At 34.0% G+C, this 18426-nt stretch overlaps 1 protein-coding gene across 1 annotated transcript in view; it reads right to left on the minus strand.

Moving 5' to 3' along the window:
- EYS (eyes shut homolog) overlaps positions 1-18426 on the minus strand; it is an 870368-nt gene that overhangs the window by 684298 nt on the left and 167644 nt on the right. The window contains exons 8-10 of the mRNA XM_065056200.1: positions 9546-9650; positions 9137-9276; positions 1525-1691 (exon numbers count right to left, since the gene is read on the minus strand). Of these exons, the coding sequence (XP_064912272.1) occupies positions 1525-1691; positions 9137-9276; positions 9546-9650 (412 nt within the window). The remainder of the gene's footprint in view (positions 1-1524; positions 1692-9136; positions 9277-9545; positions 9651-18426) is intronic.

Raw genomic sequence — 18426 nt, forward strand, 5'->3', positions numbered from 1 at the left:
AGAGTGTTTCAAAAACGTTCATTTCCTCTCCTATTCTTTTGGTTTTAATGGTGTATTGCATGGGAAAATGACAATTTCACTTGCTGACAATTACTCTTGTGAAATTCCATTATTTTTAAGGAAGGAGTAGTTCAGTTCTCTTAAAAAAATGCTTCACTCTCACTGAAAACCAGCAATGCTCTGTTGACAGAACAGGTGTCATACAGTAAACACTCTGCCTATTATTTTTGCAAAATAATCAATTGTGTTGCTCTAGGGTCAGGTCTTCTGATAACAAAACTGTCTGCTAACATATCTAGCATCAGAAGCTTAATGGTATGTATTTTTGTTCCTTAAATAAGTGGACCGATCTGTCAATTTAATTTTTCTTTCAAAGACTGAAAAGGTGAGAATTGCTTTCTGTCAGTAGCTTGAGTCTGTATTAGCAAGCTAAATTCAAAAGGTTTTGTTTTACTAGAAGTCTTCAGACCTACTAATTTCTCCATAAATGCTAGTGGATTTTGTACAGCAAACATGAGTCAGTTCTCCTATCAGAATTATTTTCCTGATGCAGAAAGAAAAACCACAGACGTATCAGTCAAATAAAATGTCAAAATATGACTGATTTGGGAGCTGACTGCAAGCTGGCAAAAAAGAAGGATATAGACTTTGTAAGGACTCTGTGGCAAAAATTCCTTTTAACTCCAGTATATTGAGAGTCATATACTTATCTCTATTTGTGTGCTTATTTGGGAATTTCAGTTGTTATTACAGAAGATCCTACAAAAACAGAGATGGAGTGGAAGAGATTTTTAATTACTTCTATATTAACTTTGTCCACTATTGCAACCTTTTCTAAATAGAAACATTAAAGCATATTAATTACAGTGCTTCTAAGTACAGGGCACAGCATAAATTAAAGGCTTTCAAAATACATTTGCTGACGTTATGGAGAGATTTTAGTTATTCTGTTTTTTTCTAGAGGAAAAATAAATAATTTAACTCTGATAAGAACAGCAGAACTGTGCTTATTGAAGAAATCCTTTTCCATTTATTTTTTCCCATACTTTTATGCAGTCCCAGTTTCAAATTTTCAGAGCATGTTGCAGCTCACTAAGAAATCACATACTTGACAGTTTTGTCAATAGCTAAAAAAAATAGCCACAAGGAACTCAGCATTTCAAATATTCACTTAAAAATTATAATTCAGCTTTCAGTAAGAGAAATCACTCCATGTCACATACCAGGCTCACGGAGTGAATTTTACAAAACTGATGATTTATTTAACTGAGGTTTTATGTAGTTCGTTTAACTACTTTGTCCAGCAAAGAGGAGTGCTTGTGAGGCCTTCTTGTGCAATATTTCAGACTACAGTCTTATTGAATGTGCATGCTTATTGAAAGTTAATATTCAAGGCCTTTTATAATCTGAGAAAAATATTACTGCAAGAACAACTCTCATTGTAGCTCTTGTTGAAAGATAACATACCTTCATATGGCATAGACTTATTTGTGAAGGGATGTGTAGAAAGCGTCATGTTAGTACCTGTATTTATTAATTCCATCTTCACATGTGGCTCCATGTTGGCACTGGTTTACCTCACAGTCATTAATATTCTCCAGGCATGTTTGTCCTGTCCATCCAAGAGCACAGACACAGTGAGATGTCTGGTTTTCTTCATTGTAGAAGCAGCTACCTCCATTTCCACACACCTGAAGATGAGATGAACAAATACATAAGGAGTTTTTTCTCTATCTGTTAGGTTTTTTTTTTCCCCAAAGAGTTTAACTGAATAAGCTGATGGTAATAAATATGGTTATTTAATGTTTTTATGTTGCAATATTACAAAAGACAAATCTCCAAGAACCTAAAATACTGAATGTCATCAAATCAATATATCAGTTTATTGTTTAGTTGGAAAGAGGTATTTATGATTCAATTTAATAGTGCCAATTTCAGAACTGACCTTAAAATGTTTTCTTATTTTAAGATGGAAGATGGTAAACTAGCCTCTTATTTTTCCATTGAAAGATTAAAACAACTGTTCCTGTGTTTAAAATCTGTGTATAATTTAATGGAATTTGTGGCTATTGGAAAAAAATATGGATTTTTTTTTTTTTAATTATAATTCTGATTCACAACCTGTCCTTGAATCTTTTTTATTTCAATGTATATATATTACAACTATTCTATGGAAAGACCAGAACCTTCTTTCTTTTTAACTTGCAGATATTGAAAAATGAATAAACCTAGACTGGAACACCATTTTTTTTTTTCTTATAGTTTTTATTTTCTAAGATTATTTCCTAAGCCAGTGTTCCCATATTCTTTAAAAATTACAGGAAGTTCTAGTTTAGAATGAATGTTCCTTTCTTAATTTTACTTTTAAAGTCCCATTTTATTTCTATGACAATTTTGCCAGTGTAAAAATGGATAACTACATTTTCATTTCAAAGCAATTAAGACCTCTCCTTCTAATCAATTGGTTTCTAAAGAAAATGGTGTCTCGAAGATGAGCTAATGCACTAGTACTTCAGTTTGACTGAGTCTGAATATCTTTATAATGTCATTAAGATTTGTAACAATAACAGTTCTTGGCAGAAATCCTATAATATTCATTTGTCTTTGATTAAGTTTTAAATTGACCTTAAAATTAAGAGAACTTTGCTAGGTTCTCAGTACTGAATTTAGGACTTAATTTGGGATTCTTTTTCAGCAGAACAACTTATTGAAGAAAAACACTTCTCAATATAAATTTTATGGGTCTTCTTTATTTTTTATTTAAACATTTCTGCAGAATTTTGTCCTGAGACTTGGTATTTTCTCAAAGCTCAAATAAGCTTACACTCAAGAAAACCTTCTACAAAAAGACATAAACAATTAAGACAAAAGTATATTTCAATATTGCCACAATATTACATGCATTATATTCTTGTGCTGTTTTGATAGTTTCTAGTGTGAAGAAAGTTGTTACACTTCAAGATTGTCTTACAAGACAAAAATATCAAAATGTCAATAAATATTTGCTAAAAAGTCCAGAATTCATTATGAACATAAAACATAGAAAAGTATGATTCATGTGAAAGAAACTGCTTGTAGGTTTAACCTTTACCTACATTGTAGATGCTATTGAATTAGTCCTTGTGTCAGCAAATGCTAAAATCCTTTGATTGCCTGTAAGCGGAACCTGATACCTTTCTTGGTCTCTGTAATAGAAGTTAGTTTTCCTAACTTATGCATAGTCAATTCTACTATGTTTCCTTTTATCCAATTTTGCAACTCTGGGTCCTGACAATGCAGTATTTTTTCTTCATTCCATAAGTGTAGTATGTATTGTTAATGTGGTTTTTAAGAAGCAAACTTTGTAGAAAACTATATAGAAAATACATTTCTACAGATGGATATGTTACTCAGCATCTAAAACCCTACCTGTAATGTTTACTAGCACCGGTAATTTAAAAATAATTGATTTTTTTTACTTTGGAGATTAATTTCAAACAACAATCCTGAAGTTTACAGATGTCACTTGTCCTTTGCAAATACACACACTAGATTCCATCCTGCTTTTCCAGATAATTTCTACCAAGGTGGTTTCAGATTGAGTTTTATCATGTATAACCTACTCTACCATTCAGAAAGAAAACACTGAGTGGAACTGAGTGCAAGTTAGGCCCTTGAAGAACACTCCTCACTGTTTCCCTTGGATATTTGACAGGAAACTAGTGCTAGGAAAACTGACTATAAATATCTGCTTTTCATCAATCTGGAGCATGTGCATTGTTTCACTAGCTTGTTTATGAGATTACTACATGAGAAGTTGATCTATTTCAACTTTTGTAAAAGCTTTTTATTTTTCAACTTCTTGTTATAGAAAGAAAATAAATTTTCTTGAAATTATGTCCTGGCAATTTCTGGGTAACTACCCCTCCCTTTGCTTTTTTTTTTTTTTTTTTTTGCTTTCTCTCAAATTGCACTTTTACCACAAACTTCAAATGGATTTATTATAATTATTAGGTTGATGAAAAAGTACTTGTGGTTTTGGACCATGGATTTTAAATCAGTATAGCTAGGTTCAGACACATTTTTATTAATCAAAATGGGAACCATTACAATCAATACATTTTTGGTAACAATAAATACGTTTGCTTATTCTTTTACCATAAAAATCAGTGCTTTGGGAATCAGTGAACTCTTGGTAAGCACTTTCTGCATCCTGCTGGTTGTGGAAGAATTTTCCCTGCAAAAAGTTGTCGAGATACTTAAAGAAGTGGTAGTTGTTAGTGAGAGATCAGGTGAATATGGTGGATAAGGCAAAACTTCGTAGCCAAATTCGTTCAATTTTTGAAGTGTTGGTTGTGAGATGTGCAGCCAGACATTGTAATGGAGAATTGGACCCTGTCTGTTTACCAATGTCAACTGCAGGCATTGCAGTTTTCAGTACATCTCATCAATTTGCTGAGTATATTTCTTAGATGTGATGATTTTGCCAGGGTTCAGAAAGCTGTAGTGGATCAGACTGGCAGACGACCACCAAACAGTGACCATGACCTCTTTTTGGTGCAGTTTTGGCTTTGGGAAATGCTTTGGAGGTTCTTCTCAGTCTGACAACTGAGCTGGTCATTGCTGGTTGTTGCACAAAATCTACTTTTTGTCCCGTGTCACAACGCAATCAGGAAATAGTTTGTTCTTGTTGTACAGAGTAAGAGTAGATGACACTTCAAAAAGATTATTTTTTTAATTTATTTTCAGTCAGCTCATGAAGCACACGCTAATTGAGCTTTTTCACCTTTTCAAATTGCTTCAAATGCCAAATGACCATAGAATGGTCGATGTTGAGTTCTTCCTCAACTTCTCATGTAGTTGTGAGAGGATCAGCTTTGATGATTGCTCTCAGTTAGTCATTGTCAACTTAAAATGGCTGTTCACTACACTCCTTATCTTCAAGGCTCTCATCTCCTTTGCAAAATTTCTTGAACCACCACTGCACTGTACGTTCATTAGCAGTTCCTGGGTCAAATGTGTTGTTGATGTTGCACATTGTCTCTGCTGCTTTACAACCCATTTTGATCTCAAATAAGAAAATTGCTCAAATTTGCTTTTTCTCTAACATCATTTCCATAGGCTAAAATAAATATAAAATAAACATCAAGAAATAAGTCAGCAGCAAAAAAAAAGATTAGGAAAGTGCATTAAAATTATGTATAACATAGCCACATTTATTTAAGAATGTATTCCAATATCAAATGGCAAATTTCAACAATGCAAAAACCACAATTACTTTTGCACAAACCTAGTTTCTTTGAGATAAATTAAAAAAGCTTTATTTCTGAATATATAAATGCATATAATCACATAAGATATAAAATAATATCTGTTTTTTCCTGCTTTTCCTGTCTTCACTATCCTATGTAGGTTCTTAAAGATAAACACCTAGTGATTCAAAGACAACCTCCGCCAAGTTTTTTGGTGAAGTTTCCCAGAGCTATCTTCTGCTAAGGCATCTAAGTATTTCCCATCTTATTGACTGTTGGAAAGTTTACCTTTAACCAAGAAGGCATATCTTGAAAACAACACCAAGATTTGAATTCCACAAGCCTCTCTTCACACATAAATGTTTTAAACAGATTGAAAAAAATACACGCATATAAATTGTTTTTATGAAGGCATTTTAAAATCTGTTTAAATTGAATGGTCGGTGTAATATTTGCAATACGACAGAGCTCTAATCTGAAAGTCAAACATCACATCATGTCACATACTTCACAAGCAACACAGATTTGCTGAAGAGACAGTTATTCGCAGGTACAACTTCAAGGTTAATGAGAAAAGCCTTATTTCTAGCTTTCAAGATCTTTTAGTTGTTTTTGGTTTTTTTCCTTCTAATAAATCAAACCCAAAGAAATCAAAATGAACATCCATTCTTTAATTTTTTCATTCTTCCATGCTTTATGTGATTGCCTTACTTTTACACAAGAGGCAACAGTATAAACTTGCACATCATGTAAGAACCAGCACAAGCATGACAGTGGCAGCTCCTTTAAACACTAAGTATGCGTTCAGCTCATGGATCTTTCCATTCAGAAGGTTGTAACTGTGATCCTGACTGCAAATGTAACAAGGTAACTTGCAATAATTTGGCTCATAAAAAGACAAAACCACTTCCAAGTAAATTATGCAAGTGGAGCTCAATAATCCAGTTGGACACAACTTTAGTACCATAAATAAGCAGATAAATAGACACTGAGAGAACTTTTCAGACATGGTTTAATTCATATGGGAATTATTTTTAACAAACCAAGTTGACGCCCACTGTGTCTGTTTACACATTCAAACTGAAAATAGAATTAAAAAATAACTGAAAGGGACTTTGTAACTCCTATGAGTACTTTTAAGAAACAACAACCATTGAACAACATTTTGAAATTCCCATAGTTACCGTTATAATTTCAAATCTTTTCTTAGGAAATGCTAATGGAACCTATGATTTTGTAAGCTTGCTAACAGATTTTTGAAAAACTAGTGTTTTGAGAAAAGCAATAAAATGGCTTGAAAGGAGCCACAGCCACTAAAAATAATTGCATATATTAGCATCCCTCCACATCAGTGATTGTTTGGGTCACAGCTGGGCTTTTGAAGCAAATCATCTGTCCAGGGATCTGGTGGAGTTCCTATCACTGGGGGTTTTAAAGATGCAATTAGACTGGGTGCTAAATAATCTCACCTAGCCTCCCTTTCCCACAAAAGTTCAGACTAGAGGGTCATTTGAGGTCCCTTCCAACCTTGGCTGCTCTGTGATTCTGAAGTTCTATGACCTCTGTTCAATAAGTTGCACTACAGTTACTTGTTGTTACCATTGCTCTTATCAATTTTCTATAAACTAATGTTGATAAAAGTATTGGGGTTTGTAGCACACGTCCTCTTCAAAGGGGACAAGGATATTTTCTCTACTTCTTTTGACGTTTTCCTGGTTAGATAAGAGAAGGAAGGATATTATAATATGAAGTGGCTAAATTTGGTCTTGTTGAAAGTCATTAATTTAAAGATGCCAAAATTTTGCTTAATTTAGAGATCCTTCATAACTCCAGGTACAGGGCAGGCAAGCTTTATCCTGGTTATGAAGTTAAGATTAGATTTGAAATTTAAAGGGAGATATCCCCTATTTTAGTACATTCACATGTCTTTAAATATATATATACACATTTATATAATTAAAAAATATAAAAAAACCTTAATATTTTAAGTATTGTGCTGGGAAAGAAAAAATAAAAACAACACATTAGTGTCATTATACATTTATATATAGAGAAAAGAGTCGCAATGTCTTAATTTTTTTTTTTTAATTAAAATATTAAAAATAGTACCACACTTTTTAGCCTATTGTGCTGAATACACAGAGGCAAAGCAGTTCAGTGCAACTGATGTACCATTGGAAATGGAAAAGAAATTAAATAATGAAAAATATATACTTACTCTTGAACAACAGAGAAAAAATAAATATTTAAATGCTGAATTATGTAATTTAATGGATAATATAAACTTTTAATTTCAAATTATTACTTACACTACTTCAAATAGTATTCAAATATTCATTTGTTTGAATAAGGTCTTTATATTTTCCAACATACAAATGGCATTACTATAATGATCTGTAGGCTAAGAAAACAAGTAAAACTCAAATATATCACTCCTTTATTTTAGTTTCTATTCCCTTTCTCATTAGAAAATCTACTAATTATTCACATCATGCCCAAGTTAAGTGTCTTATACAGTGAGTGTATATAGATACAGATACATAATATTATTTTTTTTTCCCACATGACATTTATGATGGTGTTTGAAGTGTTTGTATCAATAAATTAAATATGTCTGAAGGCTTTTAAGCAAATATTACAGTAAAATGCTTTAGTAGCTCCCATCAGCATCCTTGGCACATCATCACTTCCCATCCTAACTAGCCATAATGATTATTGCATCATTATGGTGTTATGCTACGTACAATAAATTTGCACTCAGTATGACACTCTAAATCATAAAAATGTTAAAATTTACCACATGCTGAACAATTTAAATACAAACCTTTGAGCCAGTGAGTATTTCAGTGTTACATTTCATATTCATTGATGACTGTGTAACCATGGACTTCAAGGTGACATAAATGTTGATTGTTTCTTTGTAAACACATTGCCTGCTTTGCATAGTGTATTTTTATGGTTAATATATTTCAATAAAAAAAATGATTAAGCCTTTGAAACACTGGTTATCATGTTTGAACAGCTGTTTGAAAGGACTATATAACATTGTGTACATCACTTTTAAAATAGTATAATGGAAAAAAGTACAACTGCATTTTAGTTTATCCCATATTGAAATCTCAGTAACTGAAGGGCCTGCCTGAGTCTGTAGTCCACCCTCATGTGAATGAATCCTACCAAAACCAGTAATGTAATTGAAAAAGTCACTAAAGGGAAGTGAGAAAGATACAGCAAATATGTTTCTTAAAGACATTGGGGAACACAAAGGATGCTATTTTAGCCTAAGCATTGTAAGTATCTAACTTAAAGTTTTCTAGAATACTTTGAATGTACAAAAATCAAATTAATTACTGTATTCTGTACACATTTAAGAGTAATTTGCAAGGATAATTTTGATGTTTTCTAACTGCATTTTCATCTCTCGTTGCAGTGTACTTAGTCTTGCTTTAGGTTTTTTTGTTGTTTAGTTGATTATGGTCTATTTTTGTTTTTAATGTAAACAAAACTTTTGTCATTCTTTCTGTGAGTTAATGTACCATTAATCTACTCTCTAGTAACTTTTAAACACATCAAATATTTCAAGGAAATTTCATCTTGAGCTTCTACAAGTTTCACAACACAACAGCAGCAAGTAGGGGACAGGAGACATCAATGAGTAAATTTATAAAGAGCAAGAAAGGCAGAGATCAGACATTAGAGTTCATTGCCCAAACACCAGACTAGTCATGTCATGCACTTTTTAATGCATGTGTTACAGAAGAAAGAGGATGGTTAGTATGAGAATATATCAAAAACAAGTACTGTGCTTAGGAAATCCACGGGTGAGGCTTCATCAACTCACTGCTCTTAGAATAACTTGTTTGATTTCCCCAATACACTGGGGGGAATATATCACTTTATCCTACCTCTTTTTTTCCAATACATGGTGATAAACACGTGTAATTAAATCCATGAGATTTATCTACACACAGTCCTCCTGGGGCACAGCTTATATTGTAGAATAGGCAGGCGTCAATATCCAGTTCACATCTTTCACCTTCAAAACCTGCACCACAAAGAGAATGTTTAATCACAGTTCATTCAGAATATTGACATAGTGTCTGTTCAACGTGTTAGCAGTTAACACCACTCTATTAGAGTAATTTGGCAGTTTTATTTCCTAAACTAAGTGAAAAAGTGAGATTCTTCATAAAAATATTAATTGCATACATTGAGATATCTTCCTATTTTTATGTTGCTATTGATCAAACTTAAATATTTGGGTGACATTTTATTTGTTCTGTTAGAAAATACAATAAATTTCCAGTGACTTACCTATAGGGCAATTGCACTTAAAATGGTCTTCATAGTCAACACATGTTCCTCCATTTTTACATGAATTGGAATCACAGTTTTCAATTTGCACCTCACAGAATTTTCCTGGAGTTGAAAAAAATAAGTTCAAATTAGGTTAAGAATTAGTATACTGTTCTCAAAAATAAACCATGAACCATATTAGCAATATTGGTAAAATAGCTATTGCATTAAATAATCTTTCTGGATTATTGTTTAGAATTTAAAAACATTGTTTAAGTTTCCAGACACCTTTCTCTCCATTTATATATATAAAATAAATCTCAGGGTCTTAAAAAAAAGTCCAAACAAACCCTTTCAACATTAAAAAATAATTTTAGATGGGATCCAAATGGGGATACAGAGCTGAAGAGGGAAGATGTTCACTTTAAATAATTATCTGAAATTGAGTTAATACCTTTGCATTTTCTGCTAATTTACTGCTGCATGAGTCAACCCTCTATTTCACTGAACAACTACTTGTTCATATAGTTGAAGTATTTTTTTTAGCTCAGCAGAAAGAAATAACTGAGCTTGTAACTGGACAGTTCTAAAACAAATCTACTGAAGAGAAATTAATCTCTGGTAATGTGTTAAGAGTCAATAAGGAAGACCATCAGCTTTACCGTTAGTCTTGGAAAACCAGTAGACTTGACAAAAAAGAAAACACATTAAGGTTTTCTCTTTATTCTTTTCGGTACTGAAAAAAATATAATGAATTCTGTGTAAAGGTTCTTGAAACATTTTTTTCCTTGTTATTGGTATGATGTTGTTCCTTTTCCCGTTATTTAAAAAAAAATTATTATTATTTTTAATTTACTACTTGTACAGCAGGGGTTCTGGATTGGGTTCTTTTTTTTGTTTATTTGGGTTTGTTTAGTTTTTGTTTTGTTTTCAATTTTAGAAAAGATAAAGAATGGAGAAATGAATAGTGAAACAGTCTGTACTGCTTAGAAAACTAGAAGAAGGTGAAGAACTTTTGAAAAGTTTCAAGAAGGAAAACTTTAGAAAAGAAAATAAGAGTAGATTGCTGATGTTTTTATCACCAACCAGTTTGTTATCATTATTACTTCACTCAGTGGCTTAAGCAGAAAAAGCAGAAGGGTTGTACAGGAGAATAACATTTGAGAGAGATATACAAGAAACTGAAATAATTTCTCTGAACATACATTATGTTCTGTAAAATGTGTCAAAATTTAGTATTCTACTTTAAATTCTTCATATGGCAAAAAAAATAATTTTATTTCAAATAACAAAATTGTTTTAAAATTTTTAATCAGCTCTCCTTTCAATCTAAAGCCAGAGACATTAGGAGAACATGAACTAATAGTATGCAATTAATAAGAAATTACTACATCTCTGTTTATGCGAAGGGTTTCTCTAATTTCATTCATTTTAGTCCATTCCTAATATAAACCACTCAACCTTTGAGAAACATACACTGCATCTTTTAATATGTTGGAATGGAGTGTCAAGCTAAGACCTAAGGATTGCTTTTTATAGACTTCTGTAAATGTAAAAAAAAATATAGATATTAAGTCCTTAATGTTGTGATTTGTTGGCCAGAGATCTCCATTTTGGGCCAACAGGTGCTGAACCACATGTACAATCTCATGTATTTACAGAGAGGCTGACCAGCATGTTGTACAGACTTTTAATGTTTATGTTGTCCCTTTGCTCTTCAGCCAAAAATAGCCCAGTATTAACATATATCAATTTTTCAACAGCCAAGAGTATATTTTAGTGTATTATAAAGCTTACTAAGTTAGAAACATTTTTAAGTATATTATTATTGTAAAATTTAAAAAATAGATTAAATAGGAAATTAGATACTTATTACTGTTTATTATTATAATAAAATATGTAATATTACATGGGCAGCTATGGACAACATGACCTTACATTTACAAGACTCTCATTTGCTCACTTTGTATTGACACTAATGGTAGCTATACACATCTGTATCTCTGGGGAAGTACCATTGTGATTAATGCTTATAGAAAGCTATGCTATGAGTCAGGATCAGAGTTATAAAACGTAACTTTGTGTAATATTGTTTGGCAAAAAGACATGATAAAAAGTAAACAGATATTTTAATTGCAAAATCAACTGAATATACTGAGGAAGTTGCTATCACATAGGAAATGTGGGGTTTTTTATTTTTTTCTTTTTTTCTTTTTTCCTCAATGAAGTCTGGAAGGAAAATTTGGAGGAAAAAAAAATGCTTGGAATAAAATTCAACTTAATATGTATTTTGGATCCATTTTTTCATATTTATTCATGAGGGTGGGATTGTCTTGTCCAGGAAAACCTTATGAATAAATATTAGTACTGGCTTAAAGAATTATTTTGCTGTAAATCTGAAATCCTTATAATGGCTGTATCCTTTAAACAAACTTTACAACTTTTGCCTGCACAATGAGGTCAAGAAAACCTAGTAACTCCAAACTGTTATAAAATTTATTAGAATCTGAATACTGCTGAGAAATGCATAATTTATGGTATTAAGATCTGATTAAGTGTTAAATGGATGTCAGGAGAGATCTCCACAGTAATCCACTTAGCTTTTAATGCCTCATTATCACTTCATAGTGAGTGAGGGTTAGATAATTGAGAAATGCAATACTTAGAGAACTCAAACAAGATTTTTGTGTTCAATTAAGTACGTTATTCTTCTATCAGGAATAAGTTCAGCAGGTACAGGAACGAAGGAAAAAATAAAGAAATTATACAAAATAAGAAGGAGAGAAGGTAATTCAGTTAAAGAGTGCGCTATTGTACAGTTTATTTTTAAAAATGACCTTATACATTTTTTACCTAAGCATGTGTTCTTACAAGTTAAATTGTTTAATTACAAATTCTATTCCCAAGATAACAGTGAAATAAAATGTGGACACAAATGGGCACAAACTGAGCACATGCATTAACGTCAGGAAACATTTTTTTACTGCAAGGGTGATGAAGCACTAGAAGAGGTTGCCCGGAGAGGTAGTGGAATCTCCATACTTGGAGATATCCAAAAGCCATGTCAACATGGTCCTGGGTAACTTGTATGTGACCTTTCTTGAGCAAAAGAGTTTGACAAGGTGACCTCCAGAGGTACCTTTCAAACCTCAAACATTGTGTGATTCTGTGATTCATAGTATATTTCAAGCTGAAAGGGACCCATAAGAATAACTGAGTCCAGCTCCCTGCTCCTCACAGGGCTGCCTAAAGGTGAACTATATGACTAAGAGCATTGTCCAGACATTCCTTGAATTCTGACAGGCTTGATGCTGTTACTACTTCCCTGGGGAGCCTGATACAGTGACCAGCCACCCTCTCAGTAAAGAATATTTTCCTAATGTACAATCTGAATTTCCCCTGACACAGCTTCATTTCATTTCTTCATGTCCTATCGCTGGTCACCAAAGGGAGGAGATCAGCACTTCTCTCTACACTCTTCCCCTTGAGGAAGTTGCAAACTGTGATGAGGTCATCACTCAGCTTTCGCTTTTCCAAGCTGAACAACCCAAGTGACCTTAGCCATTCCTTGTAAGTCTTGACCTCGATACTTTTCACCATCTCAATTGCCCTTCTCTGGACACACTCTAATAGTTTGATTTCCTTCTTATGCTGCAGTACACCAACCTGCACACAATACTCAAGGTGGGTCCATGGCATTGCAGCGTAGAGTGGGATATTCACCTCCCTTAAATGGATAGCTTTGTTGTGTTTGATGCACCCCAGGACATGGTTGGCCCTTCTGGCTGCCAGGGCACACTGTTGACTTGTATTCAACTTGCCATCAAACCAAGACCACACATCACTTTCCATGGGGCTGCTCTGCTCCATGATACAGAGCAATATTTGGCTGCTGGAATGTGTACTCCCAGTGATGAAATCTAGAGAGTGGACACTGAGAACACAGCAAGTCCAGCAAAATGCAAAGATCATAGTAGGCATAGGGAAGCCATGGAAGCTGGGCAATGGGAGCAAGAGCAGGACACCTCATGGATGGCAGCCATCAAAGAAGAGCCACTCCTTAGCAATTTCCTGCTTATAAACTGAGTGTGACATTCATGATATGGCATACTTAATTGAACAACCTGGATGTCAATTTAGTTGCTGGCCCATCTGTACCTCCCTCCTACCAATTTGCACCTGCAACTAGACAATTGAAGAAGTCTTTGGTTTCCATTGACAACAGCCACGATACCAGTGAGTTCTCTTCATATCAAATCCCAAACACTGGAAAGCTACTGGAAGAGAACATTAACTCCGTCCCAGGATGCTATTTCATTATTCTCAAACTGAACTCAAAACAAAAGACTGTGCTGGCTACTAAGAATAAAAGATCCTAACTAAATGGAAAATGGAAAAATGGAAACTTTGATTTCAGCAAACACAGAACAGTTAGATTTGCCATAAAAAAGTAAATTCAGATATCAAATAGAACTGCAGCCTAATGAAAAAAAATATAAAAGCATTTTAACATGCACGTAAAAAATGACTTCAACTCAATCCTAGAGAGATGAAGAAGAAACCAATAGTATAAACATCATATTCCTCCCAGTGAAGGACTACAGATTCTGTAACACTGTCCCCAGCTCCACCACTGTGAAATCACTGACCTTAAGACCTGGAGAAGGAGGGAAAAGTGTGAGTATGGAATGGAGGGGAAACTAAATAACGTGTACCTCCTAATTTAAAGTGCATTTTTATTATTTTTCTTTAGCCACTAGATCTGGCCCAGAAATGATATATTTTTAACATTTCAGTTATATTACAAATGAATTATTTGCTTTAGGTTTGTATTAGGTGAACTTCTCCCTTACCCAAACCAAGATTTTGAGCGTAAAAGAAAGAGCTAGATATGTATGTAGTAGTAAGTCTGATTTTACCAAATAACTTCCTGAAGGTCCTTATAAAGAAAATAACTCACTGTTGCCTTCCATATTGCAAAGTGTAGAAAAGTCAGCATTCCTAATAGGAGTGTTTCATTTTTAACTGACCCAAACATTTTAAGCTCTAAAATCAGAATTTGCATTCCTTAGAACTTCAGCTGAACTTGTAGTTGCTAGAGATATTTTTAGATTTAGGTGATCTGATTTGGCCTATTTGCACTTCCAGTCTTGATGTAATGTTATCACTTTTCTAGCAGAAACTGTGTAACAGCTAGTATGTTAATAAAGAGTACATAAAGACAATATAGACTAAACATTTCCCATTCCCTATTTTACATGGCAACAAGCCTATAAAATAAAATATTTGATGTGACCTAATACTTTTTTTCAGTGCACAAGTACTGGGACTGCATCACAATTCTTCTTTTCTTTTTCTTTTCTTTTTTTTTCCTCTCTAAAATTAAAGTAATTTTAGCACTCTACAACTCAAGATTTTTTATTATTATTATTTTTTTCTGGTTTTGAATATAGTTGTAACACACAACTAGATGTAGTGCATATGTGCACCCACAGACATACAAACAGACCCATCACATTTCTTTTTTTTTTACTATTTAAACAAAGAAGCTAGTAGGAACATGAAAAAAAATGTTATTCTGCAGAGCTTGGGCAGTTAAGGTTCACCTTCTGAAATGTGGGCCTTTACATCCATGCTATTACATTTCCAGGCCATAAAAGACTCTTTAATTTTGAAGGATGATTTGTATCATCCTGAACTCTATGTCCAAAATAGGTCAGATGATTGAAGTCTTTAAAATTCTCATTTCTTTCCACAGAATCTGCAGAGACCACCATGTCAAGCCTGGCATAGATGTTTACACTGTAGGCACTCAAAAATTAGTTGTGATTTATTCCACTTCCAAGAACTTGAAATTCAATTATTCTGAAAGACACTTGTAGTACTCTTTATCAGACCCACTAGAAGATGTAAAACAGGTTTTTGTGGATTCTGAATATTTCTTCATTTTAATTTGGAGTTATGTAGAACTGTGCAGTAAGTGTATTATTAGAGATGCATAGGTATGCTAATTAATCTTTGTGCTTTTCAAAGTAAAGTAGTTTCAGTGAATGAGAAAAGAATAAAAAAGCAGACATGAGGAACTGATCTGACAATTCACACATGGAGGTGTTAAAAGTATATGCCTGACCATAGCTCAAAGGTTTGAACAACTGAGTTTAAATGACTTGGTTTTAACATTAGAATTTGAAAATTCTATGAAGGGTCACATGACAAATCTATCCTTAATAAACTAGTTATCATAAATGTTAAAATCAAGACTTATAAAGAAAAATATAGATAGTTTTTCAGTACTCTAGAATGAAGTATAACTGTATACTCCTTAAAAAAAAAGTTGTCTTGACCCTACAGATAAACTTGAAAAGCAGGAACATATAATTCATCCTGTTGGTGAAGAGATTTCTACTATAAGCAAGTTGAGAATGCTTACAACTAGACAATCTCCATTGACTATAGATGGAATCTAGAAAACTTGTTTAGAGTAAATTATTAACTTTTAGATTGCTCAAAACACATTACACTGAATTAGTTCGTTCATTGACTATCACTACCTCTGTCCCAACATTTACTAAAAAAAATAATGAATGAATGACACAGCCATCTGAAATGGCAGTTGTCTTGAAAATATATATATTTTTCTACAACTGTGTTTGGAAAATAATCTATGAATATTATTTTTGTCAATTTTAATGATAATTTCTCACTTCCAAAATTCCTTGTATTTACATTTTAGGATGGTGTTTCACAAATCCTTTCTTCTGAGGGGAAGAGATTACAGAAAATAAACTCAAGAAAAATTGATATTAATAATTTTCTAATGTCACAGTTTTTCTACTGAAGATCTAAAGGGAATAGTTTTCATTAGCTCCTGAAAAACAAAAAAAAATTGCTTGGGTTGGAGATAAGAATTCTGAGGTTAGAGCTCATCATTTATGAAAGGTGAAAGATATTTGACGTATTTACATTATACAGTGGACTGGTGTTCTAGAAAGCTATTCATCCTCCTATGAAAGCAACATAAGCTTTTTAACATAGAGACACACATGTCCCAGTAAGTGAGAGTAGCCAAACGGAAACACATATGTTCAGTAAATACTTTCCCAGTTTCATATGCTAAGGGGATCCAAACTTTAATACAAACAGTTCAAATGAAACTTGAGTATGCTTATGCTCAAATTTTATCAGCTGGCATATTTTTATTTGCTTGGAGCTGGATTTAAAGCTTTTTGAAAAGATCAAAAAGACTTCAACTTGGCACAGTCAGTTTATGACCTAACCCCATTGTCTACTGCTAGTGGATGAGCAACAGGCTATGGATGTTGTATACCTAGACTTTAGTAAAGCCTTTGACACTTTTTCTCACAGCATTCTCCTACAGAAACTGGCTTCTCATGGCTCAGATGGGCACACTTTTCACTGGGTAAAGTACTGTCTCGATAGTCAGTCAGGCCCAAAGAGTTGTGGTGAATGGAGCCAAATCCAGTTGATGGCTGGTCACAATGCTGGGCCCCAGGAATCAGTATTGGGGCCAGTTCTGTTTAATGTCTTTATCAATGATCTGGATGAGGAGATCAAGTGCACCCTCAGTAAGTTTGAAGATGACCCCAATTGGGCAGGAGTATTGGTCTGCTTGAGGGTAGGAAGGCCATATAGAGGGATCTGGACTGGCAAGATCATTAGACTGAGGCCAATTGTATGAGGTTTAACAAGGCAAAGTGCCAGGTCCTGCACTTGGGTCACAACAACCCCTGACAGTGCTACAGGCTCAGGAAAGAGTGGCTGGAAAGCTGCCTGGCAGAAAATGACCTGTGGGTATTGGTTGACAGCCAACTGAACAGCCAGCAGTATGCCCAGGTGGCCAAGAAGGCCAACAACATCACGGTTTGTATCAGAAATAGTGTGGCCAGCAGGACTAGGGAGAGGATTGTCCCCCTGTGCTTAGCAGTGGTGAGGTCGCACCTCAAACACTGGGTTCAGTTTTAGGCCCCTCACTACAAGAAAGAGATTGAGGTGCTGGAGTGAGTTCAGAGAAGGGCAATGAAGCTGGTGAAGGGTCTGGAGGAGCCTAATAAGGAGTGGCTGAGGGAACTGGGGCTACTTAGCCTGGAAAAAAGGAGGCTGAGGGAAGACATCACTCTCTGCAACTAAGTGAAAGGAGTTTGTATCATGGAAGGTGGTGGTGTCTTCTCCCAAGTAAGAAGAGATCGGATGAAAGGAAATGGCTTCAGGTTGCACCAGGGGCAGTTTAGACTGGATATTAGGAAAAACTTCTTCACTGAAAGGGTTGTCATGCATTGGAACAGGCTGCTCAGGGAAGTGGTTGATTCACCATCCCTGGAGGTGTTTAAAAGACACATAGATGATGTTCTTAGGGACACAGTTTAGAGGTAGACTTGGCAATGCTAGGTTAATGGTTAGACTCAATGGTCTTAAAGGTCTTTTCCAACCTAAACTATTATATGATTCCATGATTCTATGACTCTACAATTCTATGAATTATAAACATGGGCACATATTCTCAAATGTTAAATATGCAGTTAAATTTTCACCTTCTCCTGGTTTAGAATGAAATGAATCATTCAAGTACTCTTAGGAAGAGTCCTTCCTGAAAGTTTCTTTGTATTTGTTGTTTAAACAGAGTCTTTTAGCTGAGCTACTTTTTGCAGAATGTCTTTAAATTTGTTTGAGATGTATTTTATTAACCTTGGTTCTTAAATTAACTCCTTATTCTAGAACATACAATTTGACTTTTGACCATCTAATAGATTATCTGTCCTTTCTCTTAACTGCCTCCAGGATTTAGCTGGAAATCTTGCCTTAACAATTCAGCTCTTGGTGAAGTCTTTTGCAGGTTTCTCTTTCAAATAATCTCTTAGTCTCTCGGGGAGTCAGGGGAGGT

This window comes from Columba livia, chromosome 3, assembly GCF_036013475.1.
Source record: "Columba livia isolate bColLiv1 breed racing homer chromosome 3, bColLiv1.pat.W.v2, whole genome shotgun sequence".
Lineage (NCBI taxonomy): Eukaryota > Metazoa > Chordata > Aves > Columbiformes > Columbidae > Columba > Columba livia.